Raw genomic sequence first — 23570 nt, 5'->3', positions numbered from 1 at the left:
TGTTACTAGCTACCACAAAGCCTTTAGAAGTTCTCCCAGAGCATTCTGCTGCAGGAAATTTTCATACAGCACTGTCTGATCTTTCTCACCCCTGCCTTTTCAATCCTAATCGACTTAATGCATTGGACACCATCAACAGTTAAAGAGAAATGCAGGAAGTGGGGTGGAGCATAGTACTACAATACACGCCCACAATGCTTCTAATGTCCCCACCAGTGCACCGGCTCTTAATGTAATTGGGGTCGGTGGGGAGAACTCCACTTCAATCACTCTTGCCAATTCCAAGCATCTACAAGATTACCGTGCTGTCATTAACACTTTTGCTATATCTGAGGGGTCAATGCAAAATTGATAAATAATTCAGTGACGACAACGACAAAAAACAGACTTCTGAGCCAGAGCGCAAGGTCGATGGAGAATTCCTTACAGAATGTCTGACCTCTACCAAGTCTCTTATATGCCACCAGCAGGGGCACATGTCTCAAGGCTACTTGTATGAGGTACAATGCCAACAACATTACCTTCAATAGTGGTCACACATGAAAGAGATGTGATGCTAAAAAAAAGAAAAAAAAGTTAATGTCAATAGCAGGGAATGTATGCTTTGAAGGTATTGACCAGATTGCTTCCAAAGGTTAGTGGTGACATAACAGACAATCAAGCAGTCAACAAGTATTCAGTGCCCTTGCCAACTTCACATGTGTAATAATCAATCTATCGCTAAGCTTGAAGAGCGATGGACCAACAGAACTAGGGTTAATAGGCACCGTGAGTACTTCATTTTCAGCAAACCTGCCTGAACTGTCTCGTACATTGCACATTTACAATATACTGCGCACCAACGCCTTCACATCCAATCAACAACATAATCTTCCATGAAGGACAGTCTGGCTGCCATGGAGTGCACCCCATGTGGAACATCATCCGCATCAACATACTGTATCGAGCTCCAAATCACTTCCTTTTTCTCCGTCATCAGAGCTCTATGGTTGGCCTCGCCTTGAACTTCTTGGCCGAACGCATGCTGCTGCGGAGGCAGAAGTGCTGGCCGTAGATGGTGATGGCAAACTGGTCCACGGTGAACATGAACCAGCACTGACTCTTGGGTATCGCTGTTTGGGGGAAGACAGAAAGGAAAAAACAAAAATCATTAGTTTAATGCACTGGGAACTCCCCACACAATACCATTCATCCTACTAATGAGAAGCTCATGAATGAAAGGCAGTAAAAATAGTGCCACCATCACGAAGTCATGACAAGCCAATCTGCCTTACCCCACCCCCTTTGCCACACAACACACCTTGTAAGGAGTAAACGAGCATCCAAGGTTGGTCTTCACCCTCATCCTGATTCTAGCCACAACTTTGTTGCTTTCATTCCATATCATGTGTTTTTAAATATTTTGGCGAAAGTGCTCCCTAGTTATCTTTAATCTACCACAATTTCTTTTTATTTCTCTTTTTGCCACTGTGTCTTTCAATTGTGCATTCAACCACCCTTTACTATTGTAAAATCGTCTTACCAGTCGCAATTTAGTCTCAGTGTAGGGTAATTTGTTAATCAGGTGCAATACGCAGGTAACAACAACTCGACGTTGTACTGCTTTCACAGGTAGCAGTCCTCATCGTTCAAACAGTGTAGAGGGTCTTGAGCAGAAATCAAATAGTTGCAGTTTGAAAGCTGGCTTTCATGAAGTTGACTACATCAAAGTATTCCATCCAAGATCACTATATCCCATCACAATGCAAAAATTGTGTAATTCTGCTTTTTGATGGTTTGGGGTTTTTTCATCTAAACTCAGCTACAAGTATAAATGATACCTGAGGAGGATAAAGCCTGCGTGTAACATAAAATTACATGACCAATTCAATTTCTCACTCATCACAAGTTTGTGTCATAAACAAGATGCATGCAGATTTGATATCAACCAAAATGCCTATTAAAGCTTTGATGAAATTTGATGCTTTTTGTGAAGGCTTGCCAAGAAGGACGACCATTACTCCCTGCAATGCGGAAAGAATACAATTCAAATTTCAAGGGTAATGGCATCTAAATATGTAAAATTGAACTTCATTCCTGATTCTTTCTCTCTGTGTAGATGGAAGAATGAAACCTACTCTTGAGCTTGTCATCTTTGGTGATGATCTTGAACACATTTTTAGTTTCCTGAAGCAGGATCCCAGATGTACCAACGTATGAGGGGCACTTGGAACGAGTGACTGCATTAGGAAAAAGTGCACAAGACAAAACTGACTTTAATATACATGTAGTAGTAGTAGAAGTGGCAGTACAAGAAATGGTGGTTGTTATAATAGTAGTGGTAGATATATGATACTGATGATACTGACAATGCCAAAGAATAATAGTAAAATGATAATCATTACCATTGTGCTACATTTCATTTACCACTATGCTTTCTCTTTGAAGCATCATTATCATTATCAATATGCGATCAATGTCAAATGATTACTTCTCCTGTACCTACAGGCGTATGTACTTCATCGTTACTTCAGTATACCTGCCAGAACGCTTCACGCACATTCTACCTAATTTGTATTAAACATGCAAAAATGGGTTTTCAGAGTTGTTTCTATACCTTGACTACTTGGACACTACATGTGCAGAATGGTGACACAACATTTGCTCCTGCGACAATTGCTCCAGTCTTACTTTCTCCAAGGACTTTAGGATTAGGGTTAGGGTTGTGATTGAGGTTTAGGTTTAGTTTGATGTGAGGATCAAAGTTAGAGTTATGGTAGTGGGTAGAATTTACGTTTAGCTCATAATGTGCAGATATTCCATGGGAGCAATTGTCACAGGAGCAAATGTCATGGAGTCATGCAGGACACTGGTGGCACTATGAGAGAGGTTTGAACCCACGACCTTAAGATCACTGCTCCACAGTGCTGTGAAACTTATGGAAAATTCAAAAGGAGGAGCCGTATATTTTCAACTCACCTGTCAGAATGCAGCCATGAAGGTCGCATTTGAGCAGCCTCGACTGAAGCTGCGGCATGCTCCTGTACTCCAAACCAAAACACAAAGAATTCAAGTTTAAAATTAAGCACTGACTTTTATATGTGCACAATAAAACAAAAGGGCAGGAGACCCAGAGCCAGTCCTTCTCTCCCCTCTCTCTCTCTCTCTCTCTCTCTCTCTCTTGGGGGGGGGGGGGGGGGGGGGGGGAAGGGGCTGTATTAAGGTGACTAACACATTATTTTGTGAGTTTTTAAAGCAGGTAACACGTACTGACTACCAGATTCCTAAGACAGCTGAGAACCCCTGTGGTCTATTTTCAAAAAGATGTAATGGTTTATATGCATGCTGTATAAGCTGTTATTTTTGCAAATTTTGCAAGTCACACTTGGATTGCGAATTTAACATGCAAAAATGTTGGCACGCACTAGGGTAATAGTGCATTTACGATACCATCTGCAAAAAATAATATCTTGTAAAAATGTCTGTGACCTTTGCATTTTGTAAAAATATCTGTATGCGAAAATAACAGCTTATAGATACAGTAGTTTGTGTCAGTGTATTCATTATTTGCCGACTGTCGGGGTATGAGATGTGTAAGGGGCATTTATGTGGTTAAAATTTGTATAATCCACGAACTAGATTTCTAACTACCGTACATGCTTCATCCCATCTACATCATACCATAAAAGAGGACATTTTTGCAGTGTGGAAATTTTCGCTAATTTTGCACAACCAGAAGCTGCTGCAAAAATAAAAGCATGCGAATATTTCTGTTTGTCATATGTTGCAGTAATCAATGTTGTGATTCCGTGGAATTAAAAACACGCAAAATTCATCTTACAAGGCCAAGCGCAAAAAAAAAAAAAAAAAAAAAAAATTACTCACACAAAAAATATCCACTTGTACAGTATTCTACTCTCATTTCAAGCAGTTTGGTTTTTTGTTTTGTTTCTTCTCACTCACATAAAACTCTGCCTTCTGCACTTTAATTGACTTCTGTTTATGAAAGCCCACCAACTGATCGCATGCTGACAGAGCAAATCATATGCAGATCAGAATCTCTTGACATGTGTCCAAGGCACGACAGAATGCAGATGAATGACAATCAATCTCCACAAATTGATAACCACCTATCAACATGATTGGATATCATTCAAGAGCATGAGACCTTAAATTGACCTTTTGCGTGGTAATAATTCTATGACACATTACTGAGGTCTTTTACACGTTATTGTACTGCCATATAAAATCAAGGTGTTCATTCATATCCTCACAAAAAGGGAATACACTTTCACAACAACAGAATAAGCCATCTCATAGATCCACTACGTGCATGAGCCAGGAAAAGATCATTTAAGATATTAAACAGGCATATTGGATTTTAAATTCACACAGATAAGCATCTGGATATAATGATTATTTAATATGTAATACGTATACATGGTTCTAGCCAGCACATCTGTCTTACAGCAAGCCTGGTATTTAGCAATGTGTCAAGAGAAAAATGCATTCAATGTATGACAATAAAATGAGTGCTTCCTCAATTGTAAACTGATCGGCCACTCCAGTCACCCGATTTACGCAGGTTCATTCTTTGTATGAATATACACAAGTGTGTATGAATTCCATAAATTGTTACATCAGATGAGGTTATGCATTATCGCTTTGACAATGAGAAAAGTGCACCCACCAACTGAGAGAAAAAGGAATGGTCATTTGTCTAATAGTGTGCACATGAGCAAATTACAAAATGGCTTTCTAAAAAATGTGCATCAACATGTATACATGTCCCACACTAAGAGAGGGGTCATTCGGTCAATGAATTACAGCGATTTGTAGATGATGTATTTACATTGTCTGCACAATGTATGGATGTCTATTAAAACAAAAGCCCTTCTGTGCACAGTGTTTTACATTCTGACTTTGCCGCACTGGATTGCACAATCAGCATACAGCCCGCACAAATTCAAGAGCTGTAGCAGATTCTACTCGTATTTAACCTTGTGACAAGAACAGAAAAAAACAAACAAAATAAACAGAAGTATTCATCTACTTGACTACAGTATTGCGGAGTCTGGCTAATTCCCAAACACCCCCAGGGGATTATCAGTCTGACAAAAGTCTGTGTTGTGAATCTTGTCGCTAGGCAACGCTTTCAAGGCTACTCACGGGTTTTGTGTCATCAGCGTCTCTCTCATGTAATCCAACCAGAGCTGGTGCAGAGGCGTATACAGCTCATACCTGGGGGTCACAAGCGTGCATTTGTCAATTATTGGATAAAACGAAATCCAAACACCTGTGATATGACACCCATGCGAGATAATGCACACTGTGCATTAAGCCATAACTTGGTACAGAGTATCCTGTCTGCATATATCTATAGGTATTTATAACATAATTCAGGTAAGATACTTATGATGGCTTTATGCATTTCAAAGATTAAAGACTGCAAAAACATTACAGATGGGATCTACAAAGGTTAGATTTTACAGTGAAGGCCAAATTCCAAATGGGGAGATTCTCGGCCTAAAAATGTATATGCTACTCATCGAAACGGGATGTTTCAAACCCATCAAAATAGAAACAGAAAATCACTTTATCATCATCACAGGAATGCTACTTTTAAGAAAAAGGGGTTTTGAAGTTTCAGGTCTATTCAAGTGCACTGAATCACACTTCAGTGTGTATGTTTGTGTGTGTGTAAAACAAAAACATAGAATGTAAAACTTCACAGCAATCTCCAGAAGACTGAAAGGGAGCATCTGATTGATTTCAACATGTGTATATTCATTAACAACAATCTATTAATGACATTTCATATAACACAGTATCAATGCCATTACTGATTGCTTGTAAAGTTTCTGAATGGTTTGAAGACACATCATAACATACATCTACTGAGTTTAAAATTGGGGAAAACAACTTCTGAGAGAAGTGCTTATCTACAAAGCTGTTATGTGTATGGTACTTTAGTTTGGGTTTCTAAACCTCAAATCTAGCTACAAAAGGGGAAACTGTTAGGAAACACCACAACCTCAGTCAAGTTGACCCTAGCCTTTTGGCAAGGCCTCATGGCTGTGAAAGAGACTAACTGCGAGAGAATGGGTGAATGCGAGAACGAGCAGCGCAGCCGTGAGGTCTTTTGAAACCTGACATGAATTTCTTATCTTGAGCCTTGTTTCTCGCTGATTCTGCTACCCTATAGGGCAGCAGCCAATCGGCGACCGCATTGCTCACCATGCCGTCGCATCTAATGAATACGCATAAGTATGCATGTCGGCGGCTCGCTCATCTGTAGCTGCCTGCATCGCCAGCGCAGCGTTGACACGTCCTCATTAGCATACCAACTGTGCTCTGACTCATGAATATATGAGTAATTAATATTCGCCTTCGTCGGGAGGCGGTGGGGAAAAAAAAAACAGATTTCAAAAGGCCTCTCGGTCTCGCGTTCACCCGTTTCTCGCAGTTCTCGGTGTGGCGAGTTAGTCTCAATCTTCAGTCACGAGGCCTTGTCAAAAGGCTAAGTTGACCCAGAAATTGGATATCACTACCACTGGGAAATCAAGTCTAATAACTCTTTGAGGGTTTTGTGATGTTCTTTAAAACAATTACAGAGCTTGCTGGAAAAAGGAACAAAATACATTTAGCTGGAAAAAAGAACAGCACTGCATGAGGTTATGGAATCCTGGAAAGAACATTTCAGCATGCACCTGAACATGCATGCAATTCCCAGATAGTGAGGCCTACATTGACACAATACCAGTACCACCACCTACATTGTACAAGTGCAACAAACCAGCCATTCACAAGGTGAAGTTGAGTCAGCCAAAAAGTCACGGAAGAACAACAAAGCAGATGGCTGGGACAAAACATCGGCAGAAAAAATAAAGGCACACGGCCTGGCTATGAGACAGATGCTGCTCAACGTAAAAGATATCCATTGGTCATTAAGGTACACCTGTATACCCCAAAAGAAAAAAAAAAATGTGACTTCACAACATGGTCACCCCCAACTCAGATGGAAAGATCAGACCAGGAACATCTCGGAACCAACCCTTGAAGAGGCAGAATATACTCAAGCCCAGAATTGGACTGACTGGAGGATATTTGCCACAGGTAAGCACGGGAACACTCGGTCCTGAGCAATTAAGTCAAGTTGAGAGGGAGTCACATGATCTCAATATCACTTCATTATAATAAAAACAGAAAACAGGGATAATGCCCAGCATAATGGGCCTCCTTTCATTTTACAGCAGTTGACAAACTTTTGTTTTCACCCTCTATAGACGTGGTCAGACTGGCAAAAGACTGAGAAGTTTAAGAATGCGAAGTGGCAATTTCTAGCAGTCACACTGGCAAAACTTCCAGGTCTTGAAGACCGCGATCTCAAACTTTTTGATCTTTTGTCAGTGTGACCAAGGCTTATGTGTGCTCCACTCACTTTTGTTGTTCTGGAGGGATTTCAAAGAGTCCCAATTTCTTCTTCTCCCGCGTGCTCAGCATCTTCTTCCCTCGTTTCAGGTTGCTGGACATCTGCTTCTTGGCAGGCTTCTTCCTCCTCACACTCCCGCCTTCCCTGATGACATCTCGCCGCCTCACTAGGCTCACCTTCTCCGAGGCCCGGTTATCGGGCACATGTCGCTTGATGAAGCTGGTGACAAATCGGCCAGGATCAGCAGTCGGCTGTCATCAGAATTATACCATGGGGGGGATGGAAAAAGTTGTATTTATTTCATACTCAATTATCTCATTTGGGCATGGACTGGCATGTTACTTTATTCCCAAATAGTTTATGAAAACAAATAAAATGTGAAGTGTGATTGTGTTTAACACTTCTTCTCAAAAGTGTATTCAACATTGACATTTTTCCTGAACCACACATGTCCAAGTCAAGATTTTTTACACACACACACACACAAAATCACCGTTCAAAATATATCAAAAGAATGAGATCTACAGATTTACACTAAATCTGATCAAAGAGTCACACAAATAATTTCTCTTGATGCTCTCAGATGTTACCGAACAATTCTTTCAAATTGTCATCCTTGTCCGAACACATGGACTCGACCAAGATGCATTCGTAATATGGAAACCTTTCATGTCATATCAAATCGGAATGCCATGACGATGTCATCATTAGCATTATTTTGGGGGTTTGATGCGAGTGATGAATCATAGACAGATATTATGCTTTCCTCAATCTTTGTGAACTGTTTTATTTTATTTTGAATGAGTACATTGTAGTGAAACAGGGTTGAATAGGCACTCAACACCCAAGTGTCACTTGAATGTCTGGGGGTCACAACACACTCCAATAACAGGCTGAAGTATTGCTTACCTTAACCAAGGAGTCATCATCTGTAATGTCCTGTGGAAGATTTCTGTAGAGCCACATGCATGTGCCTTCCTCTGTCTCCATTGAAGACATGCTGTAATGTGGTTCCTTGTGTTCTGTACATTAAATGGCAATCAAAAGGTGCAGCATATAGAATCCTTTAAACTTCAGACAACAGCTCATGTTTCATGTTGTTCATCCTACTTTATATTACCAGACATGTAAAATCTTATTTTGAACTGCATATCCTGAAACCCATAGAGCATTACCTGTAAACATATTGACGACACTCTTACGAGAACAAGGAAACACACACATACACACACACACACACACACACAAAAGTTGTAAAATTAGCAATGAACAGCTATAGGGTCCTACTGCACTTTATGCACATGCACATGGTAGGTTTCATTTTGCTGTAATAATAAGATTCTTAACCCGTTGAGGACGAGTCGCGAGTATACTGGGGCAGGTGTCTATATGGATTATGGGAAATTCATGTTGCAGCAAAATCAGTCCATCCTCAACGGGTTAAAGGTTACTTTGTTCTTAGAAGAAAATACATTAAAATACAACAACAACAGTGAATTGTGTCATTGCACCAGTACACTTAAGATTTTGGACAGAGGTCTGTCTTCAGCATTCAAATACTATACTACTGTAGCAGATCAACTTTTCTCCAGTTTCTCTCCTCCACAATCTCTCTCTCTCTCCGCTCCGATATCTCCGTCTTTCCCACTCTCTCTCCTCCTCTCTCCGTGGGTCATTTATCCTCCCCGCTGGTTCTCTTCAAAACAATTCCAAGGTAACCGCTTGTCAACACTGACCACTTGTTTCACTGTCTCATACCAGAGAGGTGAGTCACCTCCTGTACATGTATAAATACCAGTGGCTCTTTCTGTAAAAATGGAGAGTGTATCACAATTTCACCGTCGTCACATCAGTGACTGGCTCCCACAACTCGATCTAATAAAACCATTCAATCTACAATGTACACAGCTCAGAGTGCTCGATGCCTTCATTTCCTATACCGGTAGTGTATTCGCCTTAAATTAGTGAGAAGGTGTTGTTGTGAACGTGTATACCTGCGCTGCACGATGAACAATACACCACCACAACACATATCATGCACTCAAACTACCATCTAAAAGGAGTTATAGTCTGGACAGTAGCCAGTGTGTGAACACCAGCAACATGCATTTTCTGCCCGATTTTGTGAGTACCAGTAACATAGTAGGTTACTTCAATAGACCAGATTAAAAGTCTACTCTAAATTTAGTTTTGCCTTTTTTTAGGTCCAGAGGCTCAGAGCAGCTGCTACGAGTCCTGCGCACTGCGGGCTGCATATTCTGTAATTAATACTATAGGAGAAATTATATTTGCTGACAGTCTGACACTTATCCATTATTGGCTGCCGGTAAACTACTTAATTTACTCTGCCTGTGAAATCTAAGTAGTGGTGGTCTAATGAAAACTTTTTTTTTTTAACCAATGACACGATTAAAAGGCAGTGGGACTACAGTTTATGAGCTTGATGCAATGATGATGGGCGCTGGGCAGGAGTTATTTTTCCCTTCGACGCCGTTTTCTTACAAGTTAAGAATAGGTTTCGCGACAAAATATCGAATTCACGTAAGGAAAACTAGATTTCTACGTACATTACTCTACAATGAATATGCAATCTCACATCTATTACAGATGACAATTTAATCACCCCTGCAACTAACTGTCGGATGCGCGGTCGCTGCTGGTAGCACACTTCGGGCCTCGTTGCGTTTTACAGTAAATACGTGGACAGCGTGAAATCAAGCGATTGCGCAAGAAAGATGGCGGCGTTGTTTATGAGACTGGGCAGCACATGGACCGGCGTATTTTCGCGTCGAGTTGGGAGCAAGTTCAAAGGACAATTACTTCTACGAACTGTCACTAGAAGTGCGAGATGTCAATTGGGAGAGAGAACAGATTCATTTGATACAGACTTGCTTAAGATCTTGGTCTGCCCGATTTCAAAGCAGGCCCTCAGGTAAGCTACCTAATACAACAATTTGCTAGAAAAAGATGCTGCTCCTGCCGTTGGCCGCCCGCCCCGGCCCGGCGAGCTGTGGCCGACTGCCGCACAGTGCTACGCTGCATCTAATCATGACATTGGGGAGGAGTTTGCCTATTGATACTGAACGCAGACTTTGATTTAAAGTTCAAAGCCTCTCAATTCAGGACCATTGTTTTGTTGTTATTGTTGTTGTTGGTGGTGGTGGTGGAATGTTATTGTTGTTGCTGCTGCTGCTGCTGCTGCTGTTGGGTTTTTTGGCGCTTGTTAGTCAAACATGACTATTAATGTCAGATTTTGTGATGCTTAAGTTGGCTGGGTCATGGTGATATGGGATGGCATCAAACTTAAACTTGATGGGTTCGTTCTTCCAAAGCTTGTCCAGACCGATTTCAAATTTGTAGACACTATGCCATGCCATCAACTCAGGTTTTCTCATATTAAAGAGTTTAGTATGAGAAAATTTAATTCACTTCTATTTCTATACTGTACTGGATTTGAGGTCTAAACTGTTTTGATTATTTTCTTAACCATGTAGAGTCTTCGGTATTATTTGTGCTAAAATAAAACCTCTCTTTCCATCAAAAACAGTAATTTTCCTCCATTTGTATTTTCATTGATTTGAATATATGTTGTACTAGACTTTGAGTGCCAATTGGCAGAAAAAACTCAATAGCATTGTACACACTGTCCAATGCAGAGACTCCAACCCCAAGCACCTTCTGATCTGGAGATTCTCCCGCCTGAAACCCCTAGCAAACGGGAGATTCCAAGTTGATGTGCGCGAAGCGCAAAATTCCTTGCGGCCGGGGTCCAGTCTAGGGTTCTAGATGCTCTCTCGTGCTATCTAAGGCTTATTTTTCAACATACGATATAGCAATACGTAAGAAATCCTTTCCAACGGGAGACACAGAGCCAGGGTGGGAGAAATCACATCTCAAGCGGGAGAACGGGAGATTGTGCAAAAATGGGCTTTCGGCGGGAGATCTCCCGTCGAAAGCGGGAGGGTTGGAGTCTCTGCCAATGTCCCTGGCACAGAAAGGGTTAAAGCCCTATTCCTGTTGTTACATTCATTGTATATGCACACACACACACACACACACACATGCAAAAAAAAAAGTTCTGTAGATGTATTCATTATATGCATATCTATGGGTTATACAAACTGTAGTAGGTGTATGGTTGAAGACCTTTATGAGGTTAAATACATTGTACATGAATAATAATATTAAAACGATTAAGTCATCCCACACAATGCATGCTGAACAGGTACTGCCAAATGAATTAACATTACAATGTACAGTGTATTACATAGATCTATATGCATCAGTTATAGCTACAATGTGTATTATCTTCTGCAGAGTAAGAACACATAACAAAGTGAAGAAATGTCATTGGATACACAGTTTATTAACTCTGAAGACAGTAACACTTCAGCTTCTTTCTCATGGTTTTCTTGGTTACAAAAATCATTGCCAATTCTTTTATAGATTTCCATTGCTTATGCAAAAAAACAGTCATGGTCTATTTTTTTTTTATACAGTGTAGTTCTTTTTCTTGTTCTTATTGTTTTCCTTTTTGTTTCTCCGACTGCTTGTCATTTTAGCTATGACTCTGACACCAACGAACTCATCTGCCATGCTATCAATGTTGCATATCCGGTCAAGAATGGAATCCCAAATTTGATACCAACAGATGGACGCATACTCACAGACAACAACAAGAAAGGACTGAAGCCTGAAAAAAAGAGTGAATAGATATTGTGCTTTTAGGTGAAGGTCACAGCAAATTGCCAAAACCTCTCCAAGCTTGAACACGTACATATATGGTACAGTATCACAGATATGATGTGCCAATTAGAAGCACAGGGCTGAGAGGATGTAACATCTTGCCTAGCTGTCATTGTGTAATGTGCTAGCCAAGCTAGACCTGGCAATGGATTTGTCAATTATTAAGCACCCTAAAATGATATACAGTCAAAGTATTAAGTCATAGAAGGCAGAGATGTCTTACAACTTGTATGCAGTGTCACAGGTATTGGTATCGTGTAGAGGAATGAAATTCATACCTGGATGATATTACTGTATTATATGTATTCTTTGTTTAAAATAAGTTACAACAGAGAAACCAGCTACAGTGTATGTATAGATCTCAGCAGTTTTTACATGCGTAATATCATATTGTACAATGACGGCATTAATACAACCCATATCGAAATACAGTCAGGCATTTTTCAATTTTTCCAATTGAAACGCTGCATGGCACATGAGATTGAAGGTATGAGAATATTGACAGGACTTGTGGAGCAGTCCAAGACAGGACAAGGAGCAGGGCCTGCAACAGTTCTACAGGAAGACCCAGTAGAGCCAACTGCTGTATGCCAGGACAGAGTCAGGAGACAGCTTCAGGTCAACCGAGACTCTCTTCAAATGAGTGCTAATGAAATAATGTGACAGACCTAAGGGAAGTAGTTTGTAGGCTTGTCAACAGTCTATTCATGGAAGGGGATAGGATAGGCACCAGTGTGCGAGATGTGAGAGGGACACAAGATTATCGCCATTCAGGAGGCAGTAATCTATCGTCTGTGTCCATCCGGATTTGTGGACATGGCTGACATCTGGGAGAGATGAGCTGTCCGTGACCAAGCAAGAACAATGAGAGAAAAATGAAAAATACTGCTGAAGTACCAGATAAACATAACGAACATAAGGAACAACCATTCTTCGAGCTCGAAGATTCCTTTCCCTCTGTCTCACTAAAGTACGAGCATTAAATTCACAACCATTGGACCTGTTTAATGAATACCAATTGGATTCAATTTCTTTAAAGAGGTTTGTTCGCAATTGCAATTCTTGACATCTGTAAGTATCATTACAGTAGGCCTACTGTGTTTACCGTCATGTTTACCAAAAGCGATCAACATGCAATAATTATTTCATGTACATGTTTGTGATGCGATATTATTATTTGTGATTAAATGCAACATTTCTGGCATAGAAATTTCATATTCCATTTGGTTCAACACTTCATGCTTCTCCAATTGCTGTTTTGGAAATTTGTCTTGTTCTGTGTGTGTGTGTGTGTGTGTGTGTGTGTGCTTGCGCCGTGTTTGAATGGGCGGCTTGTGTGGATGGACAGGTGGGTGTGTTTTTTTCTGTTGATGCAAGTTGCTATCATACCTCCGTGGTTGGTCTAAATATCGATGCATGCATCTCGATGGTGTGTGTATGTGTGTGTGCGGTGTGGTGTGTGTGTATGTGTGTGTGTGTGTGTTCGTGTAAATCTGTATTATATGGTTACAGTTACTGGTGGATGTGTTTTCTATGTGATCTATGACTGTCCAAATTCCTTTTACATGTACGCCCTACTTGTTTAGGTTTTTAAGAGCGCATGTTAGCATTCCACCCCATTTCCAGCATTTCCGTATACTATTACATACATGTACTTTGAATATTTTGCAAACTTATAAATTTCGTTTATTGTACATTGCAATGTAATCTATGCATTCAAGTGCTGTTAGAAAAAAAGCTAACATGTTTCTGATGGAAATAGAATAAATTAATGAGTTCAAAAAAATGCATGAGTATCGACATACACACACATGATACACAGTACATACAGGTTCACTCACTGATTTGAATAATCAATATGGGTCATAATACTCCGGCACTGAACATAGGAACTTTTTATGTACACTGTAGATGTACATTTTGTATTCATCCGGAAGTTTCACATCAAATTTTGTGCTATGAGGTTGGGGGTCGAAAAATTAAACCCCGTGCGTATAGGGATGATGATTTTTCGTTAAAACACAAAATGACCTCTCCATTTGGGACAACTGTCAATTCGCTTTCAAGAGGACTTCTCTATTGAAATTCCGTCTGCCCATAGAAATCGCACACTTTTCACACACACACACAAAAAAAATATTTTATTTCCGAGATGCCACATGTTTCTAAAGGTTGTTAATGGTACAAACGTTATTTCTAATCGAATGTCTCATTCTCTTAAGTGTAATTGGCATTGTTAACTTCATTGCCACAATCGTATTATTACTCTGTATTAGGATTTTTTTAATTAATAATGTATGATTACATGTCTGTATTTATCATTTTCAAGCACGTGTATACGCAGCTCGCGGACGTATAACCTTCAATGTATTAGACAAAAGTGTCAACCTTGAAAGTTTAAAAATTTGCATAGGCCTACGTTTGCGGTAGAGGTTGTTTTTATTTCCGTTTTGAGATAAAATATACACAATTAATTTGCAAGAAAAATACATATAATAAACAGTATGAAGAAACGGGGGATTGCCCGATCAGCCATAATTGCAAAATAGTGTAAGACTGTTCTTCCACAGGTTCGCACATTTACAATACACACACACACACTTTATTGTTTTTCAATGATATTTTATTGATTTCATTCAAGTCAATCAAAAATCAACCCATTCTGGGTGTAACATGAACATAAAAACGGTACAAATGCCATTCAAAAGACAAATCCATTACCAACTTATACTGCCAATCATCTCCCTTCAACATAACAACTCGATTTTAAATCAATCCTACTGACCATTTCTTCACGAGAAAGTATTGACATGTACAAATATATATATATATATATATATATATATATATATATATATATATATATATATATCTTTGACTATGGTATACTTACACTGCCAGTCATCTCTCTTCAACATAACAACTCGATTATAAATCGAGTATATAAGGGTGTTATACAAGGGTATATACATAAAAAAAAGCTACAAAAATACGTTATACAAAACTAGAATGAAATCATTTCATTGAAAATCAAATCCCCATCCCCACCAACCCCGATGCACTCAAACCTATCCCACACCCCCACCACAACCCCAAACACATGCGTCCACAACCACCACACACATACACCCCAAACACCAACACACATACACACCAACACCAAAACACACATACACATATACACCCCACACACAAACACATCCGAAGCGATACCAACTTCCTTCCTAATGAAAACGATTTCCAAATGTTGATTGATACGTACAACATACAAGCGTGTAATGGGCCGTATGCAGAAAAGCATCGTCCGCCCGCACCCAAATACCACTCCAAATACACATTCAAATTCATCAAACAAAACTCATCAAACTCCTAACTGCAGACAAAATCCTATAACTTTTACACCACCAAAAACGTATCCCTCCCCGCCCGCGGCCAATGATACATTTATATTGCCTTCACCACTGATAACTACACTGTACAGTATGTCCCAAAAAAAATTACAACGGGGCCCTCCGCAATGATATCTGTAAAAATAGTGAATCAATCTAAATACAAATTCAGGGTATGAAACTATAACTCATTGCCCACATCTTACAGAAAACCCCATTCGATTTGCTTCAGTGGTCAAAGAGAAATACGGAATTTTGTAGAGGATGTCGGGAATCTCTTCTGTCCAAGTTCTGTCTATTGTTCACACACAAGATCATTGAAATGCTAAACTCGGAAGAATCTGATTCATGACATGCTTTACAACAATCCACATTTCTCTGTGACCGCTTAACCAAATCGAATGGGGATTTCTGCAAAATAGAGCTTAAATGTTATATTTCAAGACCCTGAAGTAGCATTTGAAAAATTTAATCATATTGGGCATTATCAGTGCGAAAATCTTATTGTAATTTTTTTGGGGACATACTGCAGTAAGTCGCCCCAAAAATTACAATCAGATTTTCGAATTGATAACACCTATTATGATCAACCTAAAGCATGTCATGAATCAGATTCTTCCGAGTTTAGCATTTCAATGATCTTGTGTGTGAACAATAGACAGAACTTGGACAGAAGAGATTCCCGACATCCTCTACAAAATTCCGTATTTCTCTTTGACCACTGAAGCAAATCGAATGGGGTTTTCTGTAAGATGTGGGCAATGAGTTATAGTCTCATACCCTGAACTTTTATTAAGATTCACTAACTATTTCTAAAGATATCATTGCGGAACACTGGCGTAGCCAGGGGGGGGGGGGGGGGGGTTCGATGGGGGCGGTCGCCCCCCCCCCCCCCCCCCCCCTAAGATTTGGACCGGGGATTTGGGAGGCGGAAAAAAAAAATGCGTGTATACTGTATGCATGCACATGAAGCGGGTCTCCTTTGCAACCTTTCATCAAATAAGATATTTTTTTGAATATTTCACTCAAATTGTGCACCAGATCGTTGAATTTCAATTCAAAATATGCAAAATCTCTCGTGCTTGGGAGGGGGAAAACCCCTCCCAAACCCTCCCCCTCTGTGCCTCTTTCCCTAGCTTAGTACACTTTTTAGATTTGCACAAAAATTATGAATAATTCTGAGTGCACAAGACTTATCACTTATATTCCGAAAACTCAAGGTTCCCTCATGTATAAGGGGAGTTTCCCCTTTTAATCGACCCTTTCCTCCCTCAGTCCCCCCCCCCCTCCCCATCAGTTGGTTTTTTTTTTTTGTGATTTCCCAAATGTTGATTCCATCAAATATGCGTATACGAGATATCTCAATTTCAACCTCAAAAAGGCAAAAGCTCCATCGGAAGGGAAGGGTGGAGATAACACTCGCCCACGCCTTCTCCCTGCTCGCCCGCCCCTCCCCCCCCCCCTTCCGCCATGCATAGAAGTAGACTGTGGCTATACCCAGATCGCTTTATTTCAATTCTAAAAACGCAAAAGCTCCGCGAGCGGGAGGGGAAATCCCCCTTCCCCTAAGCTCTACCTCACTAGACTTTATACATACACACAGATGGTGCACATTCGGAATAAGAGCTAAATTCCGTGATTTTAACACTTCGATGAAAAAGTATTGCACCAAAAATTTGCACCAGATCGCTGAATTTCAGGTCTGAAAACGCAAAATCACGTTCGTGTGGGAGGGGATATGCCCCTATCATCTACACCCTCGTGTGCATGCTTTTTCTGTTTGATTGCTGAACAGACAGCGTTCATGATATTCAGTGTAAGAATTAATACAAGAAGATTATTTAAATGATACCATTTTATAGGCATATTGTTCAATAATAATCTACACTAAAATATACTGCAACCTTAAACAAGTGGGACTGTTTCAACTCGTTAAAACACGCAAAAACATGCATCAAATTGCACCATTTGCAACATCAAAATGCAAAAAGTTCTCCCACACCTTCCCCTCCCCCCTCGCTCGCTCCGCTCGTTCGGGTTCAGTCGCGTTCGTGATATTCAGAGAAAAAAATTGATACAAGAAGTGTATTTAAATCATTCCATATTACAGGCTAATTGTTCAATGATAATCTACATCAAGATATACTGCAACCTTAAACAAGTGGGACTGTTTCAACTCGTTAAAACACGCAAAAACATGCATCAAATTGCACCATTTGCAACATCAAAATGCAAAAAGTTCTTACCGTGGGAGGGGGGACACCCCCTCCCACACCCTCCCCTCCCCCTTCGCTCGCTCCGCTCGCTCGGGTTCAGTCGCGTTCATGATATTCAGTGAAAAGAATTAATACTAGAAGTGTATTTAAATAATACCATTTTATAGGCAAATTGTTCAATAATAATCTACACCAAAATATACTGCTACCTTAAACAAGTGGGACTGTTTCACGTCGATAAAACGCGCAAAAACATGCATCAAACGGCACCATTTGCAACATCAAAATGCAAAAAGTTCTTACCGTGGGAAGGGGGACACCCCCCTCCCACATCTCCCCTCCCCCGCGCTCGCTCCGTTCGCTCGGGTTCAGTCGCGTTCATGATATTCAGTGAAAAAATTAATACAAGAAGTGTACTTAAATCATGCCATATTACAGGCAAATTGTTCAATGATAATCTACATCAAGATATACTGCAACCTTAAACAAGTGGGACTGTTTCAACTCGTTAAAACACGCAAAAACATGCATCAAATTGCACCATTTGCAACATCAAAATGCAAAAAGTTCTTACCGTGGGAGGGGGGACACCCCCTCCCACACCCTCCCCTCCCCCTTCGCTCGCTCCGCTCGCTCGGGTTCAGTCGCGTTCATGATATTCAGTGAAAAGAATTAATACTAGAAGTGTATTTAAATAATACCATTTTATAGGCAAATTGTTCAATAATAATCTACACCAAAATATACTGCTACCTTAAACAAGTGGGACTGTTTCACGTCGATAAAACGCGCAAAAACATGCATCAAACTGCACCATTTGCAACATCAAAATGCAAAAAGTTCTTACCGTGGGAAGGGGGACACCCCCCCTCCCACATCTCCCCTCCCCCGCGCTCGCTCCGTTCGCTCGGGTTCAGTCGCGTTCATGATATTCAGTGAAAAAATTAATACAAGAAGTGTATTTAAATCATGCCATATTACAGGCAAATTGTTCAATGATAATCTACATCAAGATATACGGCAACCTTAAACAAGTGGGACTGTTTCAACTCGTTAAAACATGCAAAAACATGCATCAAATTGAACCATTTACAACATCAAAATGCAAAAAGTTCTTACCGTGGGAGGGGGGACACCCCCTCCCACACCCTCCCCTCCCCCTTCGTTCGCTCCGTTCGCTCGCGTTCAGTCGCGTTCATGATATTCAGTGAAAAGAATTGATACTAGAAGTGTATTTAAATGATACCATTTTATAGGCAAATTATTCAATAATAATCTACACTAAAATATACTGCTACCTTAAACAAGTGGGACTGTTTCACGTCGATAAAACGCGCAAAAACAAGCATCAAATTGCACTATTTGCAACATCAAAATGCAAAAAGTTCTCACCGTGGGAGGGGGGACACCCCCCTCCCACACCCTCCCCTCCCCCTCGCCCGCTCCGCTCGCTCGGGTTCAGTCGCGTTCATGATTCAGTGAAAAGAATTGATACAAGAAGTGTATTCAAATTATACAATTTTACAGGCAAATTGTTCAATAATAATCGACATCAAAATAAACTGCCACCTTAAACAAGTGGGACTGTTTCACGTCGATAAAACGCGCAAAAACATGCATCAAATTGCACTATTTGCAACATCAAAATGCAAAAAGTTCTTACCGTGGGAGGGGGGACACCCCACTCCCACACCCTCCCCTCCCCCTCGCTCGCTCCGCTCGCTCGGGTTCAGTCGCGTTCATGATTCAGTGAAAAGAATTGATACAAGAAGTGTATTTAAATTATACAATTTTACAGGCAAATTGTTCAATAATAATCGACATCAAAATAAACTGCTACCTTAAACAAGTGGGACTGTTTCATGTCGATAAAACGCGCAAAAACATGCATCAAATTGCACCATTTACAACATCAAAATGCAAAAAGTTCTTACCGTGGGAGGGGGGACACCCCCTCCCACACCCTCCCCCCCCCCCCCCCCCCCCCCCTCGCTCGCTACGCTCGCTCGGGCTCGGTCGCTTCGCTCCCTCGCAGACTAACCGCCCCCCCTAAGATGAAATCCTGGCTACGCCGTTGTTGCGGAAGGCCGCGTTGTAATTTTTTTTGGGACATACTGTACTAATAAAAAGAAAAAGAAAACAAAACAATACTTAAGCTCTCGTTTCAGAAACATTTTCCCATTTTAGCAAATGTAATCCCAACTTATTTCTTTTTATAGCAATTTCTTTTTCTTCATCCCGAAAACTTATTATTCTTTTACAAATTTCCTCCAAAGTAGGAATTTTTCCCTCCGACCTAGATCTAAAAATGATATATTTCAAAATAAAAATTATTGTATTATAAAATTTTACTATTGGATCCCTTCCCGTAACACCAAAATGAACATCTCTCCACTCTATATTTCGAAGATCTGCCATCTCAAACCTATCTATCACTTCCTGCCACAAATTCTTAACATACACACAATCCCAAAATAAATGTTCACATGTTTCTACCGATTGCTCACAAAAAGAACACCGGTTATTTGCAACGAAACCAAACTCAAAAAGATTTTCCTTTGTATAAACAACTCCATGTAATAATTTATACTGAAATTCCCTAAGTTTTGATAAAAGTGTTGTCATTCTTGGTCTTAAAAATATATGTGTAATTTCCTTTTTTGAAAACAAATAATCATTATGGCCATCTTTCATTCGTAAAATATACAATTGCTGTAAATTTGTAACAGAGAGTTCACACCAATACACCTTTCTAAATGAAACATCTTTCAATAAAATTACATTCTCAAAAATTTTCAAAGAAATATTATATTCCTCTTTATCAACAGAATAAAAATCATATATATTTCCCTCAAATTTCTGGCTTCTTACAACAACCTCCCCTATTTCCCAAACTTTAACTAGAGTCTATATTTTCACTATCTAATCCTAACTTGCGAAAATATACTGCTGATCTCATACGATATTTTTTCCAAAATTTGCTTCACTAAATAAATATTCTTCCTATATAAATTTTCACAAAAAATCATTTTCCCTTTACACAAATAATCCTTATTATAAAAAGAAAAATACACACACACACACACACACACACACACATACGTACATGCCTAGTATGTCCGAGGACCATGACAAACTACCTCCTCTTGAGGACAGATGTTATCTAGCTCTCAATCGTCATACGGTTAAAAGACTCATAATAAAAAAGAATGCCTTTAACGACGCTCACAAGATTACGCGCGTTTTTTTAAGTTTACAAAATAATCATAGACCTATACATCAGAGGACATGATTTCTTGTTTTGGTATACGTCCGAGATAGCTTTCTCTGATGTTAACATTTTATGTTTCAACATTCGACAGAGGTCAACCACACACAATTACATTTGTCAGACATTATAATGCAAACCTGGGTCCTGTTTGATTAAAACTTGCTATTCTAACAAAATAAGATTTCTGTGACTAAGGTCAATAGCTACAGTTTATGCATTTATACATTGAAAAGCATAATGAAATGTCCATTTATTATTATTATTCTTTAGGGGGAGCACTCGCCTAATATTGTATACCGGCCTGTGCCGTTCAGATGGGTCGCTTTTTTAAAAAATATATCCTTGAACATGCCCCCCTTTTGAGTCGTAAAATCTCCAACATGCCTCACTTTTTAAAGATCGGTAATTTTATTGTTGAGTGTTTAATCGTAACTTATAATGCAATAGGGCTTTGGTAAATCACTTTTACATTGTACGTCCTCCTACGTACTTTGTTTCCTTTCCAAAATAATGTTGCACATTCATAAATATTCATACAAATGTTCTTTTTAAACGCATATGATAGGTCCTCGAACGCTTTTGTAAATCGGATATGTGTGTTATAGATACAGTGTAGTGTCCTCGTACATCTAGGCAAACTTGATCTGTGCTACCTTTGCAATGAAATGTCCTCGAATGTTTTTACAAACCTGGTCTGTGTTACCTATACAATGAAATGTCCTCATACGTTTATGCAAACCCGTTTTGTGTTCCCAATACAACTGAGTGTCCTCATAAGTTTACGCAAACTTGATCTATGTTACCTTTGCAATGCAATGTCCTCATACAGTTATGCAAACCTGGAATGTGCTACTTTTGCAACTCATTGTCCTCATTCATTTATGCAAACTTGATCTGTGTTACCTATACAGTGTAATGTCCTCGATAGCTTTTGCAAACCCGGTCTGTGTTACCAATACAATTTAATGTCCTCATAAGTTTATGCAAACATGATCTGTGTTACCTTTACAATGCAATGTCCTCATACATTCATGCAAACTCGGTCTGTGTAAATTACCTGTACAATGTAAGGTCCTCATACGTTGCTGCAGACTTGGTTTGTGTTTCCTGTACAATTTAATGTCCTTATAAGTCTACGCGAACTTGATATGTGTTACCTTTGCAATGTAATGTCCTCGGAAGCTTTTGCAAACCCGGTATGTGTTTCCTATACAATTTAATGTCCTCATACGTTTCGTTTTATTAACTCTCACAACATTCAAGAAGTACGTGTATCTGGAAACAAGCAACTTTTCTAATCCCTTTTTAAATTTCTCATTGTACTGTTTTGTTTATTTTGGTGTACCATGGACTTCGTATCTTTTGAAAAGAGTACTTTTGGTATTATCTTTATTATCATTATTATTATTGTTGTTATTATTATCTCAAACAACACAGTGGTCTTCTTCTTTTTATCATTTTTATAATCTCTTCAATTTTCCAAACTCTATTTTTCTCTCTCATCTTCAGTTATCTCTTCCTTTTCTCTCTTCTCAGTTCTCTTCTCTCTGCAACCCAGCCCCTCTTCATCTTTGTGTGTGTGTGTGTGTGTGTGTGTGTGTTGTAAATGCCAGAAATCCTGGTATGATTTTTATGACTTTGGGGTCGAACAGCCAAGTTCCTTATGATCTTTCATCTCGATTCTCACTCATTCAGATTTGTATGTACTTGATAATTATGTATGATCATCATGTGCAACTGTGCACTTTTATGTATTTTTATACTGATGAGTGAAATAAATGAATCTTGAATCTTGAATATTATTATTATTATCATTAACATCATCATCATTAATATTCTTACTGCAATCCAGTGAACAGCAATAAGACTAAGATTTTAATACAGTTATTGTGCTTTGGCCTGTTTCAGAATTATTCGTAGAGACAAGCAGACAAGTGACAGAGATTCAGTTAACAGTGGAACACCTCTGAAAGAAAGAATAAAAGCCAAATAGATGAGGAAATAATTCAATAAGGTGGAACCATACTTTAAAGGAACAAAAAATCATTGTGTTCTGTGTAACGTGTATCAAGTACGTTTAGGCCCTGGGCCAGTTCTTTATAAAAAAAACAAAAAACAAAACAAAAAAGCAGTAATATAAATGCATCTTACATTAGGTAATTTTAGCTATCATAAGGAGATTATCATAACAAGGTTCCATTTTACTTATAGAATTCAGATACAAGCAAATTCATCCACTACAAATATTCATATAGATTGTTTTCTAACATTTTTTTTAAAATAAAACTCAACAGGGAAGAAGGAACTTGACATACATGCTGTCAGGCATTCATAATGTATAAACAACTTTTCTCTTACATGTACAAAATCTTGATGGAATGCAAAAATCTCCAGAAATCACCTCTTCATTTCACTTAAAAGGACAGAAGTAACTTAACCTGAAAACCCCCTTTACAGAAGGACTTCGTTAAATTTCAACTACAAAAAATCGGGTAAAAAAAAAAAAAAAATGCCCAGGTGATGGCTTTTGTTGTCCA

General features: G+C 39.3%; 1 protein-coding gene across 1 annotated transcript; it reads right to left on the bottom strand.

The window, feature by feature from the left end:
• Positions 1-566: 566 nt before the first annotated feature.
• LOC139728892 (ribonuclease P protein subunit p29-like) lies at positions 567-10052 on the bottom strand. The gene is given in 7 exon segments (XM_071639826.1): positions 567-1112; positions 2118-2219; positions 2959-3025; positions 5145-5220; positions 7421-7662; positions 8321-8433; positions 10008-10052. Coding segments are annotated over 6 exon segments (714 nt in total). The 5' UTR covers positions 8411-8433; positions 10008-10052; the 3' UTR covers positions 567-975.
• Positions 10053-23570: the final 13518 nt, after the last annotated feature.

The sequence above is a fragment of the Diadema antillarum genome, unplaced genomic scaffold (genome assembly GCF_040938485.1).
Source record: "Diadema antillarum isolate AM-2024a unplaced genomic scaffold, OU_Dant_1.0 seq00000205_RagTag, whole genome shotgun sequence".
NCBI lineage: Eukaryota > Metazoa > Echinodermata > Echinoidea > Diadematoida > Diadematidae > Diadema > Diadema antillarum.
This window is presented reverse-complemented; position numbering and strand designations above follow the sequence as displayed.